The sequence below is a fragment of the Osmerus mordax genome, chromosome 13, assembly GCF_038355195.1.
Source record: "Osmerus mordax isolate fOsmMor3 chromosome 13, fOsmMor3.pri, whole genome shotgun sequence".
NCBI lineage: Eukaryota > Metazoa > Chordata > Actinopteri > Osmeriformes > Osmeridae > Osmerus > Osmerus mordax.
Genome location: NC_090062.1, coordinates 5,141,229 through 5,162,815, shown reverse-complemented (window position 1 = coordinate 5,162,815; position 21,587 = coordinate 5,141,229). Strand labels below are relative to the sequence as shown.

Genomic DNA, 21,587 nt, shown 5'->3' with positions numbered 1-21,587 from the left:
CACATAATTCATTTTATCCAACTGGTGAACAGTCTCAGCAAACAATTGCAACTTGCCAACTGTCTTTTTACGAAGATCTTTCATTCATAAAACCGACTGGTCAGATATTTAATAGGATATGGATATCAGAAATGCTCGCATTGGGCTCATTTATTTTGGATTCAAGCATAAGCTTATTCATACAACTTTAAGGTATTATTCAACCTATTGGTTATATAGCAGCTTACTTTTCCCATTAGTTAAATATTGTTATTTAAGTATTTGACATGAGAGGTTTTGTGTTATCCTTGATTTTCCTCTTGACAGTTCCTGTTGAGTCCATATCATTTAGTTATAGTTTAAAAATGATCTAAATGGACATCAAATTGCATACAGCAAATCAATCTCTCTTTTTCCCAGTGTTTCCTCCTCCAGACAAACAGTTTTGTGGAGCTTTCCCTACTAAGCCTGCTTTTCCTCATCATCAGCATCACATCATCATCATCTAGGCTTCATCTTTACTAAAATCAAACTATGCAAAATGAAGGAGTTAAAAGCCAAGCAACAGCATGGAAATTGTCAATTTTTTAATACACAGTACAAGAGACAGAAATTAAGATTCAAATAAGTTATTATAAGTAGAAGCATTATTATATCTGTGCATTACGTGTAAATGGATGTAAAAACTCTAGATAAGAATGTCTATTGTGTTGGCCCTCCTCTGAGTGGTAGTGTCCTGTTCTTCAGAGCAAATCAGAGACACCTGCATGCGAGAGTCCTTCCTATCTGATTGGAGGACATACTGAATGAGTGTGACGCAAGGTGGGAGGTTGTCTCTCCTCCAATCTTCTTATCTCCACTAGAAGTCCATTGACATGGAACGCTGCTGGGGGTCGACCACGCTGGTGTTGTTACGGGCACCGTTGCCGCGGACGCTGAGGGTCCCGCAGTGTCCCCCGGCAATGCCGCTCGCCCCTCCCACTCCGCTCCCGACTCCTCCCCCGGCTCCGCCGCGGACGTAGATCTCGCAGGGGATCTCCTCCATGACGCGGTCCTCGATCACCTGCTCGGCACAGTCGTGAGTCTGTTTGTAGCCGTAGCAGCCCTTCTTGTAGCTGCTGGTGCTGTTGAAGGTTTTCATGGGCGGGGGCTTGGAGAAGTCGTTGTGGTAGGACAGCTCCATGGAGCTGAGGGTGGTGCGGCTGTGTTTGATGCTGCCTCCGACGGAGGCCTGCGAGCCGCAGTGGTGCTCGTGGACACAGCGCGACATGGTGGACGAGCGCCGCAGCTTGTGGTAGCTCTCCAGCTCCTCCGATAGGTCCGCCAGATCGGAGGAGATCTCCTTGTCACGCAGGGAGAAGAGCTCATAGTGGGGAGGGTCGAACACCTCCTGGAAGCCCGCCTTGTTGAAGACCGGCCGGCGGGCCACCACCTGTTGATACAGACAGGATCAGGAAATAAAGAAACCCGAGTTTCAGAAAGAGCAGACTGGGCAGACTTAGAAAGCAAAGAAATATATATGCCCACCTTCTTCCTGGGCTGTTTCATTTGGACCAGGATGGAGATGATTAACAGAACTAAAACCACTCCAGAAGACACACCAATCACTGTGCCATGGGTCTTAGTGATCTGGTGGAACAGACCCTTAGACCTTTTTTCTATGGGTAGGAGAGTGGGAGAGGAAAGGAAAGAGAGGATATGAAAAGAGAGCGGGAGAGGAGGAGGAGGAGAGGATAGGAGAAGAGGGCGGGAGAAAAGATAAAAGATAAGTTGAGATGAAAGGACAGGAGAAAATAGAAACCGTTTATTTGTAAAAGGCCGGTCCCCCACCTCTAATCCCGACAGCACATGCATGATTGAAGACCTGACCACTGACCTATACAGTGGTTTTCATCCCAGGGGTAGACACAATTCTGAACCCCGTTGCACACCAGCGAGTTGTTGATGCACATGTTGCTGTGGCAGAAGAACGTGTTGCTGGAGCAGGGGGCTGGAGAAGTGAGACGAAGCAGATATTACAGATTACTTTTACAGATTGCGGGCGATCAGCGATAACAGCATTTACCACGGCTAACACGGAGGCTCGGTAATAGACGGCATGGAGAGCCATATATCTTCATCTGCAGCGATGGCACAGGATCAGAAGAGGAGATGACTGCTACCTTCACGGCTGTGGCAGCAGTGTGTATGTGGAGGCGTGAGGAGGAGAGGATGGAGAGGGGAGGAGGTGAAAGGCAGTAAATCAATTCCGACGGCCATCACGAGGCACAGATGGCTGGGCGCCATGAGACTCCCGACTAAACTGGCTGTTAGGATGCATGTGTGTGTGTGTGTGTGTGTGTGTGACGGGTGTGACAATACAGACGTATCGTGTGCATGTGTGTTTGCCTCCGGACTTAATTGCCTGTTACGATGCATGTTTGTGTGTGTGTGTTTGTGTGACAGGTGTCCCTTGGTATTGGGTGAATATTGTGTGTGTGTGTGTGTGTTTGCCTCCAGACTAAACTGGCTGTTAGGATTCGAGTGGTGATGTGCTGGCGAGGCATGGTAATTGAACGTGGCTGTCAGGCCTTTGTTCAGGAGGGCTAGGAGATACAGAAAGGGGACTGGTTGTAGACTTCTGGTTCTGGTACAGCAGACCATACACACACACACACGTTAGCCCTCATTCCCATCTTGTGCAGCAGGGATAAATGGTCCTGACAGTGGGACGAGGGGGATCGTACCACCCCTTCTTCTCCCGTCGACTACACAGATCTACTCTCCTCACTCTGCGCTCACTTCCAAAGCGATTAGGCGGCTCTCGCCTTCAAACAGCCCCTTCACAGTGGTGTCAGACCTGCTCCACGTACCCCATTTGCTCCCTTTCCCCCCCCTGAGAGCACCCAAGGTTGCAGAGGTAAGCAGAAGGATGGAACAGGCCGGTCTGAATGCATGTTAGAATGTGTAAGAATGTGTGAGCGTGTGTCAAGTGGTTTTATTTTTAGATCATACAGTTTGATGAGAACAGGGGTGGTAGATGGTAGATAAATGGGCCTAGAGGTCTCTTGTTTACTGACTAATGAAGACGAATGGATCTGTTTGTGTCTTCTCATCCCAAACTGGGGTCTGTGCTTATCAGTTAAAGCTTGGCTCAGATAGAGAGGGAATATACGCAGTGTATTCTGAATTCTGACACAAAAGTTGTTTGCAAAGCAGTTCTGCCCTCCCAAAAGAAGGAAAAGAAATTACACTTTTGAATTTACAAAGTCTTTAGGAGGCTGCAATAGTGATGAGTTGGCTGACTATGACTGCATTAGGATTCAATCACAGTCAAGAAAGGAAAGCAGCAATTAACCACTAACATATTCAGGCATTTAAGGAAAGTGCTGAAAGAATGATTTCTTCTCTAGCCTTTTCTCTAAATTTACATACAACCTTTAACTGCATGCGTCAAAAACTGGCACACAAAATGGCAAAGCTTTGTGCTTGGCTACAAATTAAAAAAAATATCTTTGAAAACCCAATTCAAGCTTTTCACTTCATCAATAGGGGATGAATTTCCACTTTTCCTATTTGAGTGACCTGTAATTACAATGACTGTGTCAGAATGTGACTAGAATACCAAGAACCTGTTAGCTTCCATAAGTCACACAGTGAAAGCTGTGGGTGACTAGCATTTGGCTTCCCAGTATTAATGCTTTGAACACAAGATTGTATACTTTTACAAGAATGAAGCCTTGAATGTGAGTTAGCCATTCAGGCCCTGTTGATAGCAGAGTATCTGGCCTATTCATCAATAGCACCTTCAACATTGCCTGTCATAAATGTATAGTGTGTGCCTGGAAGATTAGTGAGGGCTTAATGAACTAAACCATGAGAGGAGAGGACTTCCATTCTCCATCATTCTTTGGGGTACTTAGCTACTTCCAGTGTACCTTGATTAATCCACTGTCTCTTCCTATATTAATGCATTTCATACCTATTTGCGTTCATATTACTCCGGGGAAATACAGTATATGACCGACAGTGATTAATGTTACTACAATGACTAGCACCTCAGACAACATTGAGTGCTAATAGGAGTATACCGTAGATGGTAAAAAAGATAGGAGTTTTGCATAGAAATTCTTAATATTTTATATATACTATATATAATGTATAAAATATTGATCTGGGGTAATATGTGATTAACATGACTGTACACTATCTGCTTACTTCAGCAAGACAGATGGCGAACCCTTGGTGAGGGTTCTATTAGGATGATGGCGCTACCAGTAACTACTCACGGTCTACAAACGAGGTGAAGAGCATCCGGAAGCGGCTGAGACGACTCTTCTCATCCGCCCACATCCTGATCACACCCACGCCGTTGTCGAGCATGACGTCGTTGGCGACGGTGCTGCAGAACTTGGCCTTCAGGTTCTCTATGGCGCTGCTCCCGTCGTACACCGCCACAAAGTTCTTCTTGCACTCGTTGGAGTGTTCCATCTGGTAGTCCATGAAGCGCAGATAGATCTATAGACCCAGAACACAAATCCACGGGTGAGAATGGAAAGCAGAAAAAGTATGAGTGTGAATGATTCGATTCTTACACTTCTCCCTACTAGTGTTATGATAATCACTGATCTGGTGTGACTGGAGTGGTGCTAGCTGTGTAGAGAACCATGAACTTGGAGGAGGGGGGGGGGGGGGGTGCATTTTCAAACCATACCATCTATTGACCTGATACTGTGATGAGATGTATGTCATATTCAAGCTGTAAAGAAGGTACGCAACAGTTGTCAAATATCCTCGGAGCAGATGTGTGCACATTCTAAAGCTGAAAACCCTGGAGATGTTATGATCCCAGACTATTCAATTGATTTCTGCTTGTTCCATCTAGTCTGTCAATAACAGCTCCTTTTTCTCAGCCTTGCTCTTGCCAAGCTTGTGAATTAATCTCCAAGAAATCCAGCCTATTTAGCACAAGTGAGGGCCTGAGTCTGCACTGGCTAAGTGGCTGCTTTTAGCCTTCTCCTTGTACTGCTGAATCTGCTTTTCAGCGATTTCCGCTTCATTGGCCTAATACCTGCTGCTCCCTGCTTGACTTGCTGCTAATTCTAGATACTCTGCTGCACTGTTTCAGTGCAGCAGAGTAGAGAACGAGTTCAGAGAACAGAGCGTGTCCCAGTGCTGGTGTCTTGTCGCCTAATCACTGTGTGTATGTGTGTTTGAGTGTGTGTGTGTGTGTGTGCGCGTGCATGCACTCATACTTGTGTTTGTGTGTGTTGTCTTCCGTGGCTGAACCTCTGCAGTGAGTGGCATCATGATGACCCATTTAGCCACAGGAGAGGAAGAATTGAGGGGAAAGAGATGAAGAGGAAAAAGAAAGCTGCTGACCTTGGACCGGGGTGGGGCGCGGATGGTCCAGATGCAATCCACAGCATCGCCAGCCTTTATCTTGTCCTCCTCTTCGACCTGACTGGAGCGGATAACACCATCATAACCACCAATCTCAAACTGGCAATCTGAGAGGGAGATTGGACCAGGGGAGAGGGGGGATTATAAGAATAGGAATAGCCGATGTGTGAACATAAAGGGAGAGATGAAGCTGATAGAATAAAATATACAGGAACCAAGGAGATTGGATCGGACCAAACTGGTAAACATTTGGCACAATTTACCTGGGATGGGATTTAACAGTCCTCCCACGTGAAGATGGAAATCAGGGTCTGGAATGATAAGGAGGAAAACTCTTTTTCACTTTCGGTTCACACAGCAGAAATGTGGGAGCTGAGAACAGGTGATAAGATCCCATTAAAGCTGAGCAGATCGTGTGAAGGACCACGCCGGGGGAAATATCTGCCGCCTGATGGGACTTGCTGATTACAGCTCGCCGTTTCAACGCAGCAGAGAGGGAACAACATATGGAGTATTGTTCCCGTGTGAGACACTAGAATCGTCTTCTCCACTCTAGACACAATTATCATGTAAGTATTCTTTGATCACTAATTCATCTTACCACCTCTCATAACACTAAATCTGAAAGTGAAGCTTAAAAGGTTACAAATATGTATTACCTGCTATGAATGTGTATGTGTATAAGGCACGTGTTCTGAATATTTATTTCCTGCTGGATGTGTATCTGCATGTGTATTCGATGATCCCATGCGGGTGTATATTACGAACTTGTATTTCCTGCCATGAATTTATATTTGAGGAGGGCTTTGCAGGTGTGTGTCATAAATCAGTCGTACCTGCTATAAATGTGTATTTGATGCGGAAGCCAAGGCCCTCCAGCTCCTCGTCGCTGGTGAACTTGATCCACATGAAGCGACCTGTGGAGGTGACCAGGCCTGGGTTCTTCTGCCCGCAGAACCGGTCGATGAGGGGAGAGAAGCCAAACGGCCCGTCTCGGACCTCGATGTGATCGAAGCGGCACTCGAAAGACGGCTCGATGTAATAGTTCTTATCGAAAGCCAGCTGGACTCTTTGTCTGGGGAGCGCTGGGGGACGGAGGAGGGGAGACGGAAGGAGGAAGGGGAGGCCGAGATGGGAGAGACACACTTGAAGCACTGCACAGGCAAGATACATTTCCTCTACACATCCAGTATGTGCAACAACAGCATCCATGAAATAATGTTTACTCAAATGTACCAAAGAGAACACCGTCCGATGAAGAGAAATGTCCTCACGTGGCAGCATGTTGCCTTTCTGTTCCGGAACCATGAACAAAATACTGCCTCAGCCATACAAAAGCGGTCACAAGTTCACTTGTCATGTAAATAATCCTCTGAGCCTATGAATGACCCAGATTGCCTATATCTGTGTTAAAGGGAGAATTGTTTAGGCTACTCTGCTTATTGGAGCAAGACAAAACCTAACATCCTGAAGCAGTACAATCTTACAAGCAACTGACACAACTACAATTACAACATATGTATTTTTCTAAACCACGAAGACAGCGTCACAAATTTCATTTCCAACTGCCCTTGTGTGAATTTGGATTACTATGTAAGATGGTGAATGAATGTTTCTGAATAAATATTAATAATACTCTTGCGTAGGTGACAGATGAGTGGTACAGGGTATCACTGGACTTGAGTCATGTATTTGACTGGTGTTGTAGCACATGGTTTACAGACTGACACTGAGGGACAGTTTTCTATTTTAATAATATGTCAGAAGACAGAATGTATAAAAGTACAGCTTTATCTGCCGTTTAAACAAGGGAAGTTGGTTAGCTTCACCCACAGGGGGAGCCCTTGAGCTACTACAGATCTCCCTCTACAGATCCACGCCAGGTGCTCCGAAGCTCTCTTCTTACTTCACACACACACACGCACGCACACACACACACACACACACACACACACACACACACACACACACACACACACACACACACACACAGAGTAAAACAGCTCTTCCCTATCCAAAAAGATAAAAAGCATCGACAGACAGCTCAAACAGTAGCTGTCTACAGCCCTGGCAAACAGCCAAATATACGCCCCATCAACCAACAACCAGCTTTCTCCTTTCCAAAACACCACAGAGACCGTACGTGAATCATAGAGACAGATGGAGGCAGTTACGTTCCTCAGCAGACCTCCCAACACTAACAAGAAACCTCTAATAGTTTGCTGGATGGTTAGATATCTCCGTTTCTTTAACTTTAGTGCATAGCATCTCTGGTTTTCCCTCCATACTCAAGCCACCATCTACCAGCAGAAAAAGTATAACACTACAGACATACAAGTGATAAATCGACCATAACGCCCCCCTCCTTACCTTCAAGGATGTAGGTGCATTCCTTGTTGGCGGGGTAGGTGCCAGGATAGTTGGGAGAGGTGAAAACCCCCCCATTGATGTTGCGGACCCAGGTACCGCAGTCATTAGGACTCTGAGGGGGGCCCTCATCACTCAGAGACTCTGCAAACACAACCAGCGATTGGATGGATGAAGGGATGAATGCATGAAATAATGAAAGGATGAATAAATAATCCTTTTGCAAACCTCATTGAAGATAAGATGCATACATATAATGCCATACATACAAGGATTGCTTTTAGACACAGATCGTCCTGAATAATCTATTTTTAAAGGATTCTCTGGACCAGAAGTGGGGTTTAATCTGTGTCCTGGCATCCATCCACAATGTTTATTTAGTGATACATATGCATTTATTCAAAAGGTATAACACTTAAAACAGACAGTATCAACCAATATCAGATATCGTTTAATCTTAGTAGTAGAAGGTGACGAGGTACCTTTAGTTCTCTGTGCCAGAGCAAATCCCTCTTCTACCAGAATTAAAAGTATCCAGGCTGTAGAAGACAAACAGCAGGAATCAGTTAGCTTGTGTTTACCAATGCATTTTCTTTCATCAAATGACCATGGCACATTACCAGTTGGTAGTAACCTATACATCAAAGAAACAGGTCCAAGGATATAGCAGAAGAAATATAGTCTTGTGAGAGGCAGTAAACATGCATGAACGTAAACGCGCACACACACACACACTCAAGACCATCTTCCACTCATGGTAATCATGACCCAAACCAACCCAGTCAATACATTATAACCTTTCTCTTTCATGTCTATAGACAGAGACAGACTTGTGTATTTCTGCAACCCACAGCAGAACACAAGGAAGCTAGATAGATTTATACCGTTATACATTTGCTGAGATGGTGTCAGATGGGATGCTATTAATACCATATCCACAAGACTGAACTGAGTGAAGTTGAGCTGGCCTGATTTCTCAACCGCCACAGCAGGACTGGACCAGCAGAAGGGCCTGTGCTGAGAAGAACGAGTGAAGAACAGATCTGCACCAGCGCCGTGCGGCTTACATCAGCAGCAGAGGCTAAATGTCTCGCAGAAAGATCGACATCAACGCATCAGACGGTACGCAGCCGCACTGGTCACCGTACGACTGGGTTCGGCCGATGAGCTAAAGCCCAGGCAACCACCTGCAGACGGGACGGGCCTTAGTGGGGATGGGATGAAAGCATTCAGGTACGGGCAACAGACACAACAGGGCTGGTATTGTACTGAAATCAGTTCTAACACCAGCCATACTACCCCCTGTGCATGTTGCAGACCACAACGCTGTCTTCAGCTGATAAGCCCATGTAGGTTTATCCCTACCGGCTTCATAATAGGCTGGCTCGCTGCTATGGCGTTAGAGAGTGTGGGGATGACAGATTGCATAATGAAACACAGGGAGACTGCGGAGTCCAGGGGAGCAGAGGGGGGGAATCAGGGAGTCCATTTAGCCCATCTCCCGAGAATCACGCGCACCCATGCGTGCACAAACGCACACAGAAACGTACACACACACACAGATATGCACCCCGTGCCCCAAATGAGGATACGCTGAAGTTAAGCCCACACATACGGCAGTACACACATCTGCACACACTCGCTTTCCCAAACACACACACACACAGAGACAGACAGACAGAGACACAACTAGTTGCCAAAACACATCGACTCTCAGCCAATCCATCTCCATTAATCATGGGATAGGGCTTGAAGGTGGGGGAGCACATATAAACCATGATAGACACCTTTGAAGATCCTTTCCTCCCACTGTGGACAGCACAGCACAGTAGACACAAGTCACACTGAATGGAGATTAATTGCATCTTGTTACTTGTCAATGTATGTGTTCTAAGGTTAGTTGAAGAAGGTTGTAAAGGCTACATACAGTTTAGTTGTTGCTTTCTGTGCTGTTTCCGAAGTAGAATATGTCCTCACAGGACATGCCTCCCATAAGGTGATATGCTATGTATAATACATCTCAATATGATATTTCTATGAATTCCACATGAGAATGTTTGAAAGCCTGTCCTCACTGTTGCGTTTTAAATAACGCATGCTGGACACGAGAAAGATTGTTCAGCGTTCAGTTGTAGGTTTGCTTTCGACCATGTTTTCCTCACATTGCATGACTACTTTAGGCTCCAGGGAGACTGAGCCGTTTCAATCGGTTGGTGCAGTCATGGGTTGTGTAGCCGACATAAATTAGGGTAGACCATTACATATTCGCGTTTCCCGATCGGTCACAAGGGGGCAAAGACGTAAAACAGTCAGAGATTTAAAACAGATTGTGGCGGCTTAAAAGGAGCCGCAAAATCACTGGTTTGGCTTGTGCCCCAGATGTGGTGCGAATCAGCGGGAGCTGTTACTTCAGCACCACGAGTTCGAACGTTGATCTGCTGAAGCGCAGTGAAGTTCACAGGCGAAAAGAGCAAAAAAATAAGCGAAGTTTGAGCACGGCATACGTAGTGTTAATTGCAGATGCTATTATTATTATTAATAATATGCTATTATTTTATCAGACCTACTAACATCTTCAGAGGCAGTTTTGTTTTCGTAATATGGATTTATTTAGAGTCTGAAGACGGTTGGATTTGGACATGAATCATAAACCTGTAGACTATGGTGCAGTTATGGAATTCTGGTGTTCCTTAAATCACATTAAAACAGCTTCGTGGCTACTAAAGAAAACACAATTCTCCCCCCAAAAAACAACAACAACAACCATATACATGAATAGATGCTGTAATGCCACCGCAGTCAAGTTTAAGAATCGATTTCTAATCTCTTAAACACAGAACCTATCCAACTCCTGTTAGCTCTACCACATTATAGCGCATAACCAACTCACCCGTGTGCATCTCCTCTCCTGGGTTTGGCGGTACCAAGTATTCTGCGTCTCCAGAAGCTTCTCTGCAAAACACACTTTATCTTTCCATGTTACGGATCCAGGAAGGCAACGATATGCTCTTCACAAAAATACAACTTTTCTCCGATGTCCTTAATCCCATCGCCTATAGGCCTATAAGAAAACTATCCTGCGCGTCTTTCCCTCCGCGTAAAACGATTTCTTCAACCACTCCCGATAGTATATAGCAGAGCCGCCGTTAATTCCATTTAGACGAATGAGACATATTTCCACGAGGTTTCAGACTCTAATGCCAGCCCGTCCAGTTCTACCACAAGCGTGTATTTGGCAAGAGACAGTCTGGCGATAGAAAGAGCGGAGAAGAGGGAGAGCGGAGACGAGGAGGCGGTCTATCTGCGGTTCAACTGAAGTAATGGCACTAAACGAGGCTCATTTAAGCCGTGGGCGCTGTTTGCTTGAATGAGCAGCTTGTACGCATGTACCTCAGCGCCGAGTGTAAAATCCCTGGCGTTCATCACGCTCTCTCTTTCCCTCTAGTTGTGCCGAGGTTTAACGCTGACAATAAAGGGCAGATGCGCGCCATGCCCCCCAAAAAGCATTGTGTACCGATGTGTTTACGCGCTTAAATCCTAATTAGGTTATATGTGGAAATGAACAGAAGGAGAGAGAGATGTCTTCCTGCAAACTATAAGCAGGCCAGTCCCTGCTCATTAGGCATGGCCCAGGGGCTATCCCTGTTGAAGATCACGCACAGGAGCCCAGGATCATACATAGTAACACATTCATCAGGCGCTCTGCTGTATGGCAGCGGAATTCATTACCGAGGGCACCATGGATTCCAGATTACACACCATGAATTTCGCTGCAAGAGTTCACAAGAGCTCCGAACCATCTGCTCCAGCTTCTGCAATATCTCCGTGGGAGGATTTCACACTTCTCATACAAGAGAACAGGATCACAGAGATTCTTCTGATTTGGAATAAAGTGATATGACTTTAATTTTATTTCAGCATAAATTATTTTAATTTGCAACCCCAACACAGTTGTTAATCAACACAAATGAACACTTCATAAATTCAACATGTAAACCCAATTAACAAAGACTCCAAAATGCAATAAATTAGACATGTATGCTGAAGATCATTAGTACAAAAGTGCAAACCACAAGAACATGGCTGAAGGTTGGACAGCGGTATTCCAACACACTTTGTCCATTAGTCTGAAATGGAAACATGCGGAAGCCTTGGCTTCAGATTAGTCATGGGTTATGCCTCCTACTCGTGGATGAAGGTCAAATAAAAGTCAGAGCCACAATAATGCTTTAGTTAGCCTTGTTGACTCGTAATTAGTTTTTTTTTGTATACATATAGACCATTTGGTTCTCCAAAGTGCACCAAGTGGACCCTGTTAAGTGGAATATGACTATGAGCAGAGACAGTATTTGCCCGAGGCCTAGCTATGAGGATCAAGCTGGAGAGTGCAGCAGTAGCAGCCTTTCACAAGTTCCTGTCAGCGGTGGGGACAGTCAACTGGGATAAAAAGGATTCAAGGTTAAAAAGGTTAAGACGGGAGAGGAGTACATTCCAGTGATATGAGTAGGGCGGACAGGAAGTTAGGGTTGAGAGGAAGGTCAGTGGAATTTCAAGTAACATCACATATACAGTAGCAATGCAAACACACAAACAGATGAACAATCAAACAAAAACAAAACGTTGGGGAATCTCACTGATCTGAATTTTGACATTTGGTCGAGACATTTCAGAAATGTTGCAAAATATTGGAGTAGCATCTCTCTGTGTCCATGTGGTACCCATTCCTAAACGGAGCTACAGTGGAACACAAGAATATGTCCTTCTCTCAAGTCAGAGCCATCCAACTCCATGGTCCAGTGTGATAACTACATTTTGGCATTTGGAATACATGAGGGTGAAGAAATAACAATATAAACATTCCGTTTTCAACTCCGTCAACACAATGGGCCCTGAAGGAGGCCAGCCAACTGACTGTCCAAGAAAGAAAACATTGACATTTTTTTCACGCCTACTATTCCACACAAAGAGGACTTGTCTGGGGGCATGAGCACATGTGCAAGAAGTGTATAGAAGTGTGTGTGGTTCATGTGGTATGTGTGTGACGGATGTGTATTATGGGTGCGTATGTGATGTGTGTTCATGCGCTTCACTTCTCCCACAATGCCCGTCTGGTCGGCAGCTCCTTCACATGGCATCGAAATGAAAGCGGTGGGCTTCCTGTCTCTTCTCCCGGTCATCCGCTTTCTGAAACACAATGGGAGGGGGGGGGGGGGGGGGGTACAAGGTCACGACAATCACCTGATAAACCACTGTTATCATTCTGACCTTTCAAATGGTGATGAACAAACAGGGGTCTGACCTTGACACGTCTGCACTGTACTCAAGGACAGAGCACCTCTGTGTGTGTGTGTCTCTGTGAGAGGTGTGACACTGTACACTCTGCATTTATGAATACGTGGGCAACAGTTAAAATGTGAGTGTGCTTGGCTGCGTGCGAGCGTTTGAGAAGAATCCTTATCGGTAACGTGACAATGTTCGAAATCCCATTGTTGAGCACTAGGGAACAGGCTTTCTGTGGCTTGTTTTACGGAGATAATTCAAGAGTATATTTTTAGGTTTTGCTCCTTTATGTCTCCCCCGGCAACAGGACACAAAGGCTCCACATAAGTAGGATGAAAAGAGAGGAACTTCAAACAGGACGGAGATGAAGCTGTCAGATTTGCGGCAGGATCACTCCTTCTAGAACAGTCCAGGGCTATACACACATCTGATCTGACCAGAGGGATATCACAGTTTTTCAGATGAAACTTTTAAAGATGACTAGATTGAAAATGTATCTTAGATCTGTTGTTTGGATCGAGTTTGGATCCGTTATGAATGTAAATGTGATGTCCTGACATTGTCGGAAGGTATTTTCTAAATTCATAGGAGGATTCTGAGACAGGTCTATCAACCAGTACAGGAAACAAGACTCTCTTTACAGATACTAAAACACCTCTCTCTCTCATCTTGAAACTCACGTCTGGGACTTGCACAAGACGTGCACACTCAGATAAAATATTGTTGTTATTGAGTGCAGAGGAAACAGATGTAAACATTCTCACTCTCCATATTCAAAGACTTGGCTGGTGATCCTGTCAATATGCCGAGCTCTGGTCTCCTAATTGCATGTTGAGGGAATAGAACCTAGTCAACGTTCGGAGACCTACACCATCACTCCGACAGCCACTGATTGGTCTGAAGCTCAATCCTGTAATGAGGTGGTCAAGGGATGGATAGGAGAGAAGATGATACAGATGCACGGCATGTGGCGTTTGTGTGTGTGTGTGTATGCATTTCAATGGTGTGTGTGAGATTGAGAGGTGTAGGAAATAATATTCCGCCGACTGAATGTCAAGCGGTTGTAAGTGGATTACTTGACCCATTTTAAAGGTATAAGTCTCAATTTTCAACGATATTCCACAATTGTCTTTCATGACTGCGGGGCACAGAGCATTCCCAGCAAGACTGAGACTGACTCCACCTGAATCTTTTATCTCCACAACACGTGAAAGTTGTTTTAACTCCATGAAATGTGTTTTTTTTGACCCGTTGAAATGTGTGAAGTGTGTTCACCATCTGAAGGTGTTTCCATCTGAGCCTGCACCGAGCACACCCATGTCTGCTGCTTGAGATAACACTCCTCCATCTCTCCCCATCTCTACCTCTCTGTCTCTCCCCTCGCCTCCCTCTCCCCCTTCCCCCATCTCTCCATCTCCCTTCCCCTCCTCCTCTCTCTCTCTCCTCCATCTTCTACCTCACTGTACCTCTGTCCCCCTGTCTTTCTCTGTCCCCCCCCCCCCCCACCCTTCTCTCTCTACTCCATCTTCTACCTCACTGTACCTCCCCCCCCTGTCTTTCTCTGTCCCCCCCCGTCCCCCCCCCCCACCCCTCTCTGCCCTCTGCATGACATTGAGGCTGGTGAAACAAACAGCAGAAGGCCAGGTTAAATATCACCTGCCAAATGTCAGTCAGCCGTCAGTCCCAGGCTGACCTATGGCAGGGCTCGTTTGTCCGGCCGCCTCGCTGGACCCCGTCTGTCTGCTGTAGTGTTCCCTGCTGCCCCCCCCCCCCCCTGTGCCCCCCCCCCCCCGCCTGCCTCAGACAGGGGCCCTGAGCTGAGGGGAGCAGTCGACCACGTACAGTCTGTATACAGCTACGGCTGAAGACGTCAAAAACGCTTCAGTTAGTCAGCGGTGACAGGCGTGCTAACGCTGAACATGCTGCCATGTGGAGGGAGAGGAGGGGCGCCTGGGGGGGGGGAGTTATATTGCCGAAGACAAGTCGTAGAGATTTCAACCGAACGAGCAGTTATTACCTGCGCGTTCATTACCAGCGTCATCACGCCCGTGATCGCTCAATCGCTCTCTAATCGACGGCAACTCTCCGTAAAGCCCCGGCCCGGCCGCTCCCTCTCCATGACCCCCCCACCCCACCCACCGTCTCCCCATGTCTCATTAGTGTGCTGTAAGTGGTAGAAGCGAGGCCTAAGATGCGGAGCCAGACGTGCTATTTTAAAGCAGAGTCTGTCAGCTCCGAGCTGCGAAGTCCGTGTTCCTGGAGACGCCAGCCTGTGCAGACAGACATCACGGCTGAGGCTGTGTGGGGCGGGGGCTGTGTGGGGCGGGGGCTGTGTGGAGCGGGGGCTGTGTGGGGCGGGGGCTGTGTGGGGCGGGGGCTGTGTGGGGCGGGGGCTGTGTGGGGCGGGGGCTGTGTGGAGCGGGGGCTGTGTGGGGCGGGGGCTGTGTGGAGCGGGGGCTGTGTGGAGCGGGGGCTGTGTGGGGCGGGGGCTGTGTGGGGCGGGGGCTGTGTGGAGCGGGGGCTGTGTGGAGCGGGGGCTGTGTGGGGCGGGGGCTGTGTGGGGCGGGGCTGTGTGGGGCGGGGGCTGTGTGGGGCGGGGGCTGTGTAGAGCGGGGGCTGTGTGGGGCGGGGGCTGTGTGGAGCGGGGGCTGTGTGGAGCGGGGGCTGTGTGGGGCGGGGGCTGTGTGGGGCGGGGGCTGTGTGGAGCGGGGGCTGTGCCCGGGCAGACGGCTCGGAGATGAAGACAGTGCCAACCCGCCTCGCTCAGCAGAGACAGCACAGCTACTGTGCATGTGTGTGTGCCTTGGTCAGTGGGCACAGCCCAGATCCGATGGCACTGGGCTGTTGATCAGTTGCTCGAAGACTGGGCATGCTGGATACACACATACAGTCACTATGGCAGTATCTCTTTTCTCTTTCGCTCTTCTTTCTATCTCTCTCTTTCCCTCTCCCTCTCTCCCCACACACACACACACACACACAGAGGGTGTGTAGTCCCCAGAGGGCATATTCACATGGATAATGAACAACAGATTTGCCATGCTGAAAGGACAGAACAAAGCAATTACAGCAGACCATCAGCCCAGGTTGGGGCCCGCTGCTGTCTGTGTGTGTCAGGTGTGTGTTCGTGTGTGTACGTGTGTGGAGGTGACAGAGAGAAATAAAGTGATGAGAGAGACAGAGACAGAGAATGTACGCGTCTATGTCGATGTGTGTGTGTCGGTGTGTGTGGGTGTGTGTGTCAACCTCTGAGTCTCACCAGGGAGCTAGAGGACTTGAGGACAGGGACAGTGGCCTCCATCTGCTGCTGGTACTGACCCATCTGCTGCTCTCCCTGGGACAACCATCCCCCCACCAGGGGGCTGATGGTGTCAGCCCCAGCCCACCAGCCCACCAGGCCCTGGACCGGAACCAGGGCCCTGGGGAGGGAGAGGGGGCCAGGCCCTGCCCTTCTACATCAGTCTCTACAAGCCTTCACAGAGCCTGGTGCTGGGGGAGAGGGGAGGGGGCTGGTTGTTTAGACACGGCACTGCTGCTGACACGCAATGGTGTTGCGTCCAATCAGGATTGAGATTGTCAATCAGTATGTACACACACACACACACACACACACACACACACAAACACACCCAGTTATTACAGGTTCCATCTACAGATCAATCAATGGCTGTCACAGTGATGAGGTTTTATTCTCCCAACATGCAATTAGGAGACAGGCTCCAGACCTCTGCATATTGACAGGATCACCGGCCTAGTCTTTTAATAGGGAGAGGGACGTCGCCCTGTTACCAGTGCGTCTGTCTGTCTGATCCGCGCTCAATACCAAGGAGCAGAACAAATCGAAGACGGGGGATAAACTGAAAAATGGAGGTGAAGAAAAAAACAAAATGGAAGGATGTTGATGAAGCACGGGTTGTTTACCTTCTCTTTCCAGTGGAGTATTCCGATGATGACGAGGATGAAGACACACACCCCGATGAGAGCGATGGCCGTCAGCAGGACGATGTTGCTGGGGGTGAGGTACAGCTTGGCACTCCAGCTGTACGGGCACCAGAGGGGTGGGGAGGGGCTACGTTAGTGTCTTGGAACACATTTGACCTCCTGAAACTCCTTAACCGACAGGATATTGACTAAAAATGATAACTATTTTGACAATGTGGGTAGAAGAACGTCAGAACGAAAGGTGAATACTTTTTTACTCCACTCATCTAGCATGATGAAATACAGCAGCATTTTCCATTCTGTTGCTAAACGGTTAAATGCTGTAGCTACAAAAGCAGACACCAATTTGTTTGGGAGAGGCCTTCATTTGAGCAGGTTTTCGCCAGAGTTGGTAAACACATTAAATATTAATGGTGAGCACCAGCATCGTCAGAGTTGACACAGAGTGGCAGCGGTAACATGCTGACCTGGACATCTGCCACACAGTGACACGGTAGACCTTCTCTAGCTTAGCATCCCTTCCATTCACCGTGCTTTAGGAATGTGCTAGAAACCAATGGAAAACGTGTGGCCATTTACATGCAGTAATATGGATTAGCATTTGTTTTTCCTTCCTTTATGCTTTACCGCACTACATTTCACGGCGGTAAATAATTTGTATGTGTGTTCATATGTGTGTGTGTGTGTGTGTATGTGCGCGTGTTAGCTGGCCATACGGAGGGAGAGACTCCTCCATCTGCCCGCCCTCCTGAGGGGTGGCTACATGTGAATCACACACAACACCATGGAAACCACATGGAGATCATTCTAGAAGGAGCTGAGGAACACGCTGAGAGGGTCTGCCTCTCCTTGTTGCTGCCCTAACTGCTGTTCTATTGGTCTGCCATAGCGGCACTGCAGACTATCACCTGCGTGTCTCAGTCGTAGCCCGCAGCGTTTGAAGTCACATTTAAAATCCTTTGAATGTGTCCATGCGTGTGTTCGTGAGGTCAATTGGGTCATCGTGTGTACGGGCATATGTCTGTGGGTGCGTGGTGTCGGCGGGTCAGTGTGTATGTCCGCGCGCGCGTGCGTGAGCTTATACCTGCGGGGTTCATTGTGTGGGTACGGGATCACGATGAGCTGAGAGTTGGGGATGATAGCGGTCCACTCCTGCTTCCTCACATCCTACAGAGACAACGACGAGAGAGGGAAGAGGGACATCAAGACTTACCAGTGTCAGTATAAAGGTAACTGGGGCCGGGGAGCGGAAACGGAGGACCAACATGCTTCACAAGCCAGAAGAGAGACAGGGTAGCAACACAAGAGGCCAGGCCACAGCTCTTGACCTCTCTCCAGGGAGACACATCCCTTCTCCTCGGGGCTGTCAGTCTACAGCGCACACAGCTCCCAGACCTCACGGGAAGCTTTCCTAAGCCTCCCTGTATCAATTACAAAGGTAATTTTCTCTCCTCAAGTTGTTTCTGGGCAGCAATTAGCACCAAACGCAGAATTCATCTTTCCTAGCTAGGGAGTCCTTTCGGGACTGACAAGCTAATTTCCGACAAACCATCTATCATTTGACAACATTTAGAAGAAGAAGAGGACACACCCGGAAGAATCAGCGCAAGCACGCGCACACGCACACACGCGCGCACACACACGCACTTTACTTTTTGGATTTTCCTCCTGCAGAGCAGCAGTCTAACGAGCTCCCGCGGTCGAGGCGGGCTCTGTATGGTGGAGGAGCTATTTTAAGGGCTGTGTTTAGGACGGGAGGCAGGGAGGCAGGCAGGCGGCTGTGGTAGACAAATGAGCGGTAATAAGGAGACCACACCTTCTAGCACGACTGGCCCGCTCACACAATGTTCGGTCTAGCCCCACCCCATTCGCTGAGAGGGTTAGCCTGGTGTGTGTATGTGTGTATGCGTGTGTTGTGCATCTGTGCGTATGGAACCTATAGGCACAGAGAGCTGTCAGGTATCCCAGGATAGTTAGGCTGACATGGGAGGGGGAATGAAATGTGAGATGTAGAACATTCCACTGTTGCTGATACATTACCGGTACAGCCTCATCAGTTTGTTTATTAGCGCCGGTTTGCCCTCCTAGGTTCAGACTTGTACAGACTCGATGACAGGCAGGGAGGGTTGGTGACACTGAGAGCTGTAGGCTGGGAGCAGATTGGTTGTTAGGACGAGAAAAGTGTTTTCTTCTGAGAGCATTTTAGTTGCCAAGCCCAGAGACTCAGTGAGAAAGAGAGGGGGAAGGAGAAAGGTAGATGAGAGAGATAGAAGGAGAAAGACAGAAGAGAGGGAAAGAGACCGAGAGAGGGAGAAAGAGAGAGGGGGAAAAACCATAGGGGGAAGAAAGAGAGGGGGAAAGAGAGAAAAAAAGAGAGATGAGCAGGGTTTGAAGAAGTCTGGCAGAGGGAATCAAGGTTTCTCTCAGGCGAGCAGTAGACTGTGAGGGGAGAGGAGCGAGCGTGCGCGAAAGGAGAGGAGAGAAGAGAGGGAGCTTGATTAGTGAAGTAAGCCTGAAGAGCAGCAGTGCCTTCTCGAGGGAGCGTGATAAGTGAGGCGAAGGACAGAGAAATGGTGCACGATGCAGTCTTCACATCTCTTTCCACCTTCAATACCTCCTCCGTCCTTAACCCTATCTGGGCGGGTTGAACAGGGGCCAGCAATAGAGGATAGAGAGGCTAGGACTAGGACTGGGGCTGGGGGGCTAGGACTCATCTTAAACCTCACCCTGTTAGACTCGAGAGGGGTTCAAACCTTGGACTAAATGTAAACTGGAGGCTGGGAGCAGGAAACAAATATCTGGCACTAGTCTCTGTGAAGCCTCGCCTACTGTCCCCAGTGTAGACTCTGCCACTTCTGCCAGTAATTCCAGGTTCCTTTAGTACCTGGGCTGCTACCACAGGGCTGCTACCACAGGGCTGCTACCACAGGGCTGCTACCACAGGGCTGCTACCACAGGGCTGCTACCACAGGGCTGCTACCACAGGGCTGCTACCACAGGGCTGCTACCACAGGGCTGCTACCACAGGGCTGCTACCACAGGGCTGCTACCACAGGGCTGCTACCACAGGGCTGCTACCACAGGGCTGCTACCACAGGGCTGCTACCACAGGGCTGCTACCACAGGGCTGCTACCACAGGGCTGCTACCACAGCTCTCCTCAGGACCCCGGAGGACGGAGCTTCTTAGCATAATGAGAAGGATCATAAAGGTTTCAGCGGGCTCTTTGTAGAGCAACGCAAGGCTTTGTGAGGGGAAAATATTTCCTGGCGTAACCCAAAGCGGCACCGTGGGACAACGTAACAAGAGGAGAGGGAGAGAGAGAGAGCAGGAGAGAGGAAAGACAGAAGGAGAGCGAAGAAGAGAGAATGAAAGAGAGAGAAAAAGAGTGGCCTTTCACAGACGCTCCCTCGCAGGGTGCAGAAGTGCGGCAATCTAATCTGCAAGTCTAATCTGCTTGGATGAAGACCTCGCTTCCCTTGTGTAAAACGGCGGGTGGGAGGGAATCCGCCTGTCCGGTTCAACTAGAAACCGGCGGCGGGGGGAGGGGCGGCGTCGAGGAAGCAAGCGAAACGCTTCTTCTCAAACGCACGTTGGTCGCCGTCGCACAGGGAGCAGGGGCGACAGACAGCTGGGGCTCCTCGCTGAGGCAGAGGCTCCAGGTACATACGCTGCCACACGGTGAGAGATGAAGACGGATGAATTATTGACAGTGTGCCATGGGAGCTAGGCGTCACTCTAGCTACGGGGGGGGGGGCAGGGACACCTACCTTCAGTCATGTGACAGGGGTCACAAGCCCAATGTTTTCAACACTGGGTTTATGTGTGGATTGCTTTTTTTAGGATGTATATGTCTTTTTGTTGTTGTTGTGGCTGTCTTTTTAGTGAAGCAGCTTCAAATGTTGTTATGAAACGATGGGATTGGAGGGGAAGGGGCTGTACCATGTCGCTGTTGTCATGCTTACAGGAGGGAGGATGGGGGTTGGCATCACTGGCCCCCCCCTGAACAGCTGCAGGAGTGTGTCTCAGGAGCTCCTGGTCCTACAGACTGGTGAGTGGAGACGCTCTCATGGTGTCTCTACCTGCCAGACATGGTGTCACACCAACACCCCCCCTGACCTGCTCCCCCCCCCTTTCCCCACCATAAACACCCCATCCCCCCCCCCCATCTAGCATCCAAACCCCCTCCAGTTTGTATTACACCCCTCCCTAGTAAGTCTCCCCTCACCTTGTGTCCGGGAGGGCGGGGGATGCCCACGTAGAGGTGGTCCAGGAAGTTGGCGCTGCGTCCCAGGCCCAGCACGGTGTAGGGCAGCTGCAGGGAGAGGTGAGCAGACTGGCTCAGCTGGCCCGCTGCACGGAGAGAGCGGGGAGGGGAGAGGGGATGGGGAGGAGGGAGGGCGGGGAGGAATGATGAGAGGCCCGGGAGAGGGGGATGGAGAGTGAAGAAGAGGGGAAGGATGGGGGGAAAGCATGTGTAAAGAGAGTAAGTGAGAGAGGGAGAGAAAGAGATATAGATAGAATGATAGAGAGAGAGGGTGGGGGAATGGGACACAACACAACAACAGTGCCATTAGACATTCATCGTCATAAACAACCCCCGTAAAAAGACACAAATCAGACCATCACACCATGATC

The 21,587-nt window shown here is 48.6% G+C and overlaps 2 protein-coding genes across 2 annotated transcripts in view; both read right to left on the bottom strand.

Annotated features, from left to right (window-relative positions):
* Positions 1 to 493: 493 nt before the first annotated feature.
* LOC136955326 (neuropilin and tolloid-like protein 2) lies at positions 494 to 11,574 on the bottom strand. Its single transcript, XM_067249012.1, has 11 exons — positions 11,488 to 11,574; positions 10,619 to 10,680; positions 8,211 to 8,267; positions 7,732 to 7,872; positions 6,198 to 6,446; positions 5,625 to 5,672; positions 5,341 to 5,468; positions 4,248 to 4,476; positions 1,856 to 1,969; positions 1,507 to 1,637; positions 494 to 1,411 (listed from the first exon to the last, which is right to left on the bottom strand). Exons 2-11 carry the CDS (start codon positions 10,626 to 10,628, stop codon positions 839 to 841), a joined length of 1,680 nt encoding a protein of 559 aa, XP_067105113.1. The 5' UTR covers positions 10,629 to 10,680; positions 11,488 to 11,574; the 3' UTR covers positions 494 to 838.
* A 57-nt stretch (positions 11,575 to 11,631) lies between these two features.
* The window catches only part of itfg1 (integrin alpha FG-GAP repeat containing 1), an 83,207-nt gene continuing 73,251 nt past the window's right edge, over positions 11,632 to 21,587 (bottom strand). Inside the window, exons 15-18 of the mRNA XM_067249011.1 lie at positions 21,178 to 21,302; positions 18,035 to 18,117; positions 16,930 to 17,047; positions 11,632 to 12,912 (exon numbers count right to left, since the gene is read on the bottom strand). Of these exons, the coding sequence (XP_067105112.1) occupies positions 12,853 to 12,912; positions 16,930 to 17,047; positions 18,035 to 18,117; positions 21,178 to 21,302 (386 nt within the window). The 3' untranslated portion in view covers positions 11,632 to 12,852. The remainder of the gene's footprint in view (positions 12,913 to 16,929; positions 17,048 to 18,034; positions 18,118 to 21,177; positions 21,303 to 21,587) is intronic.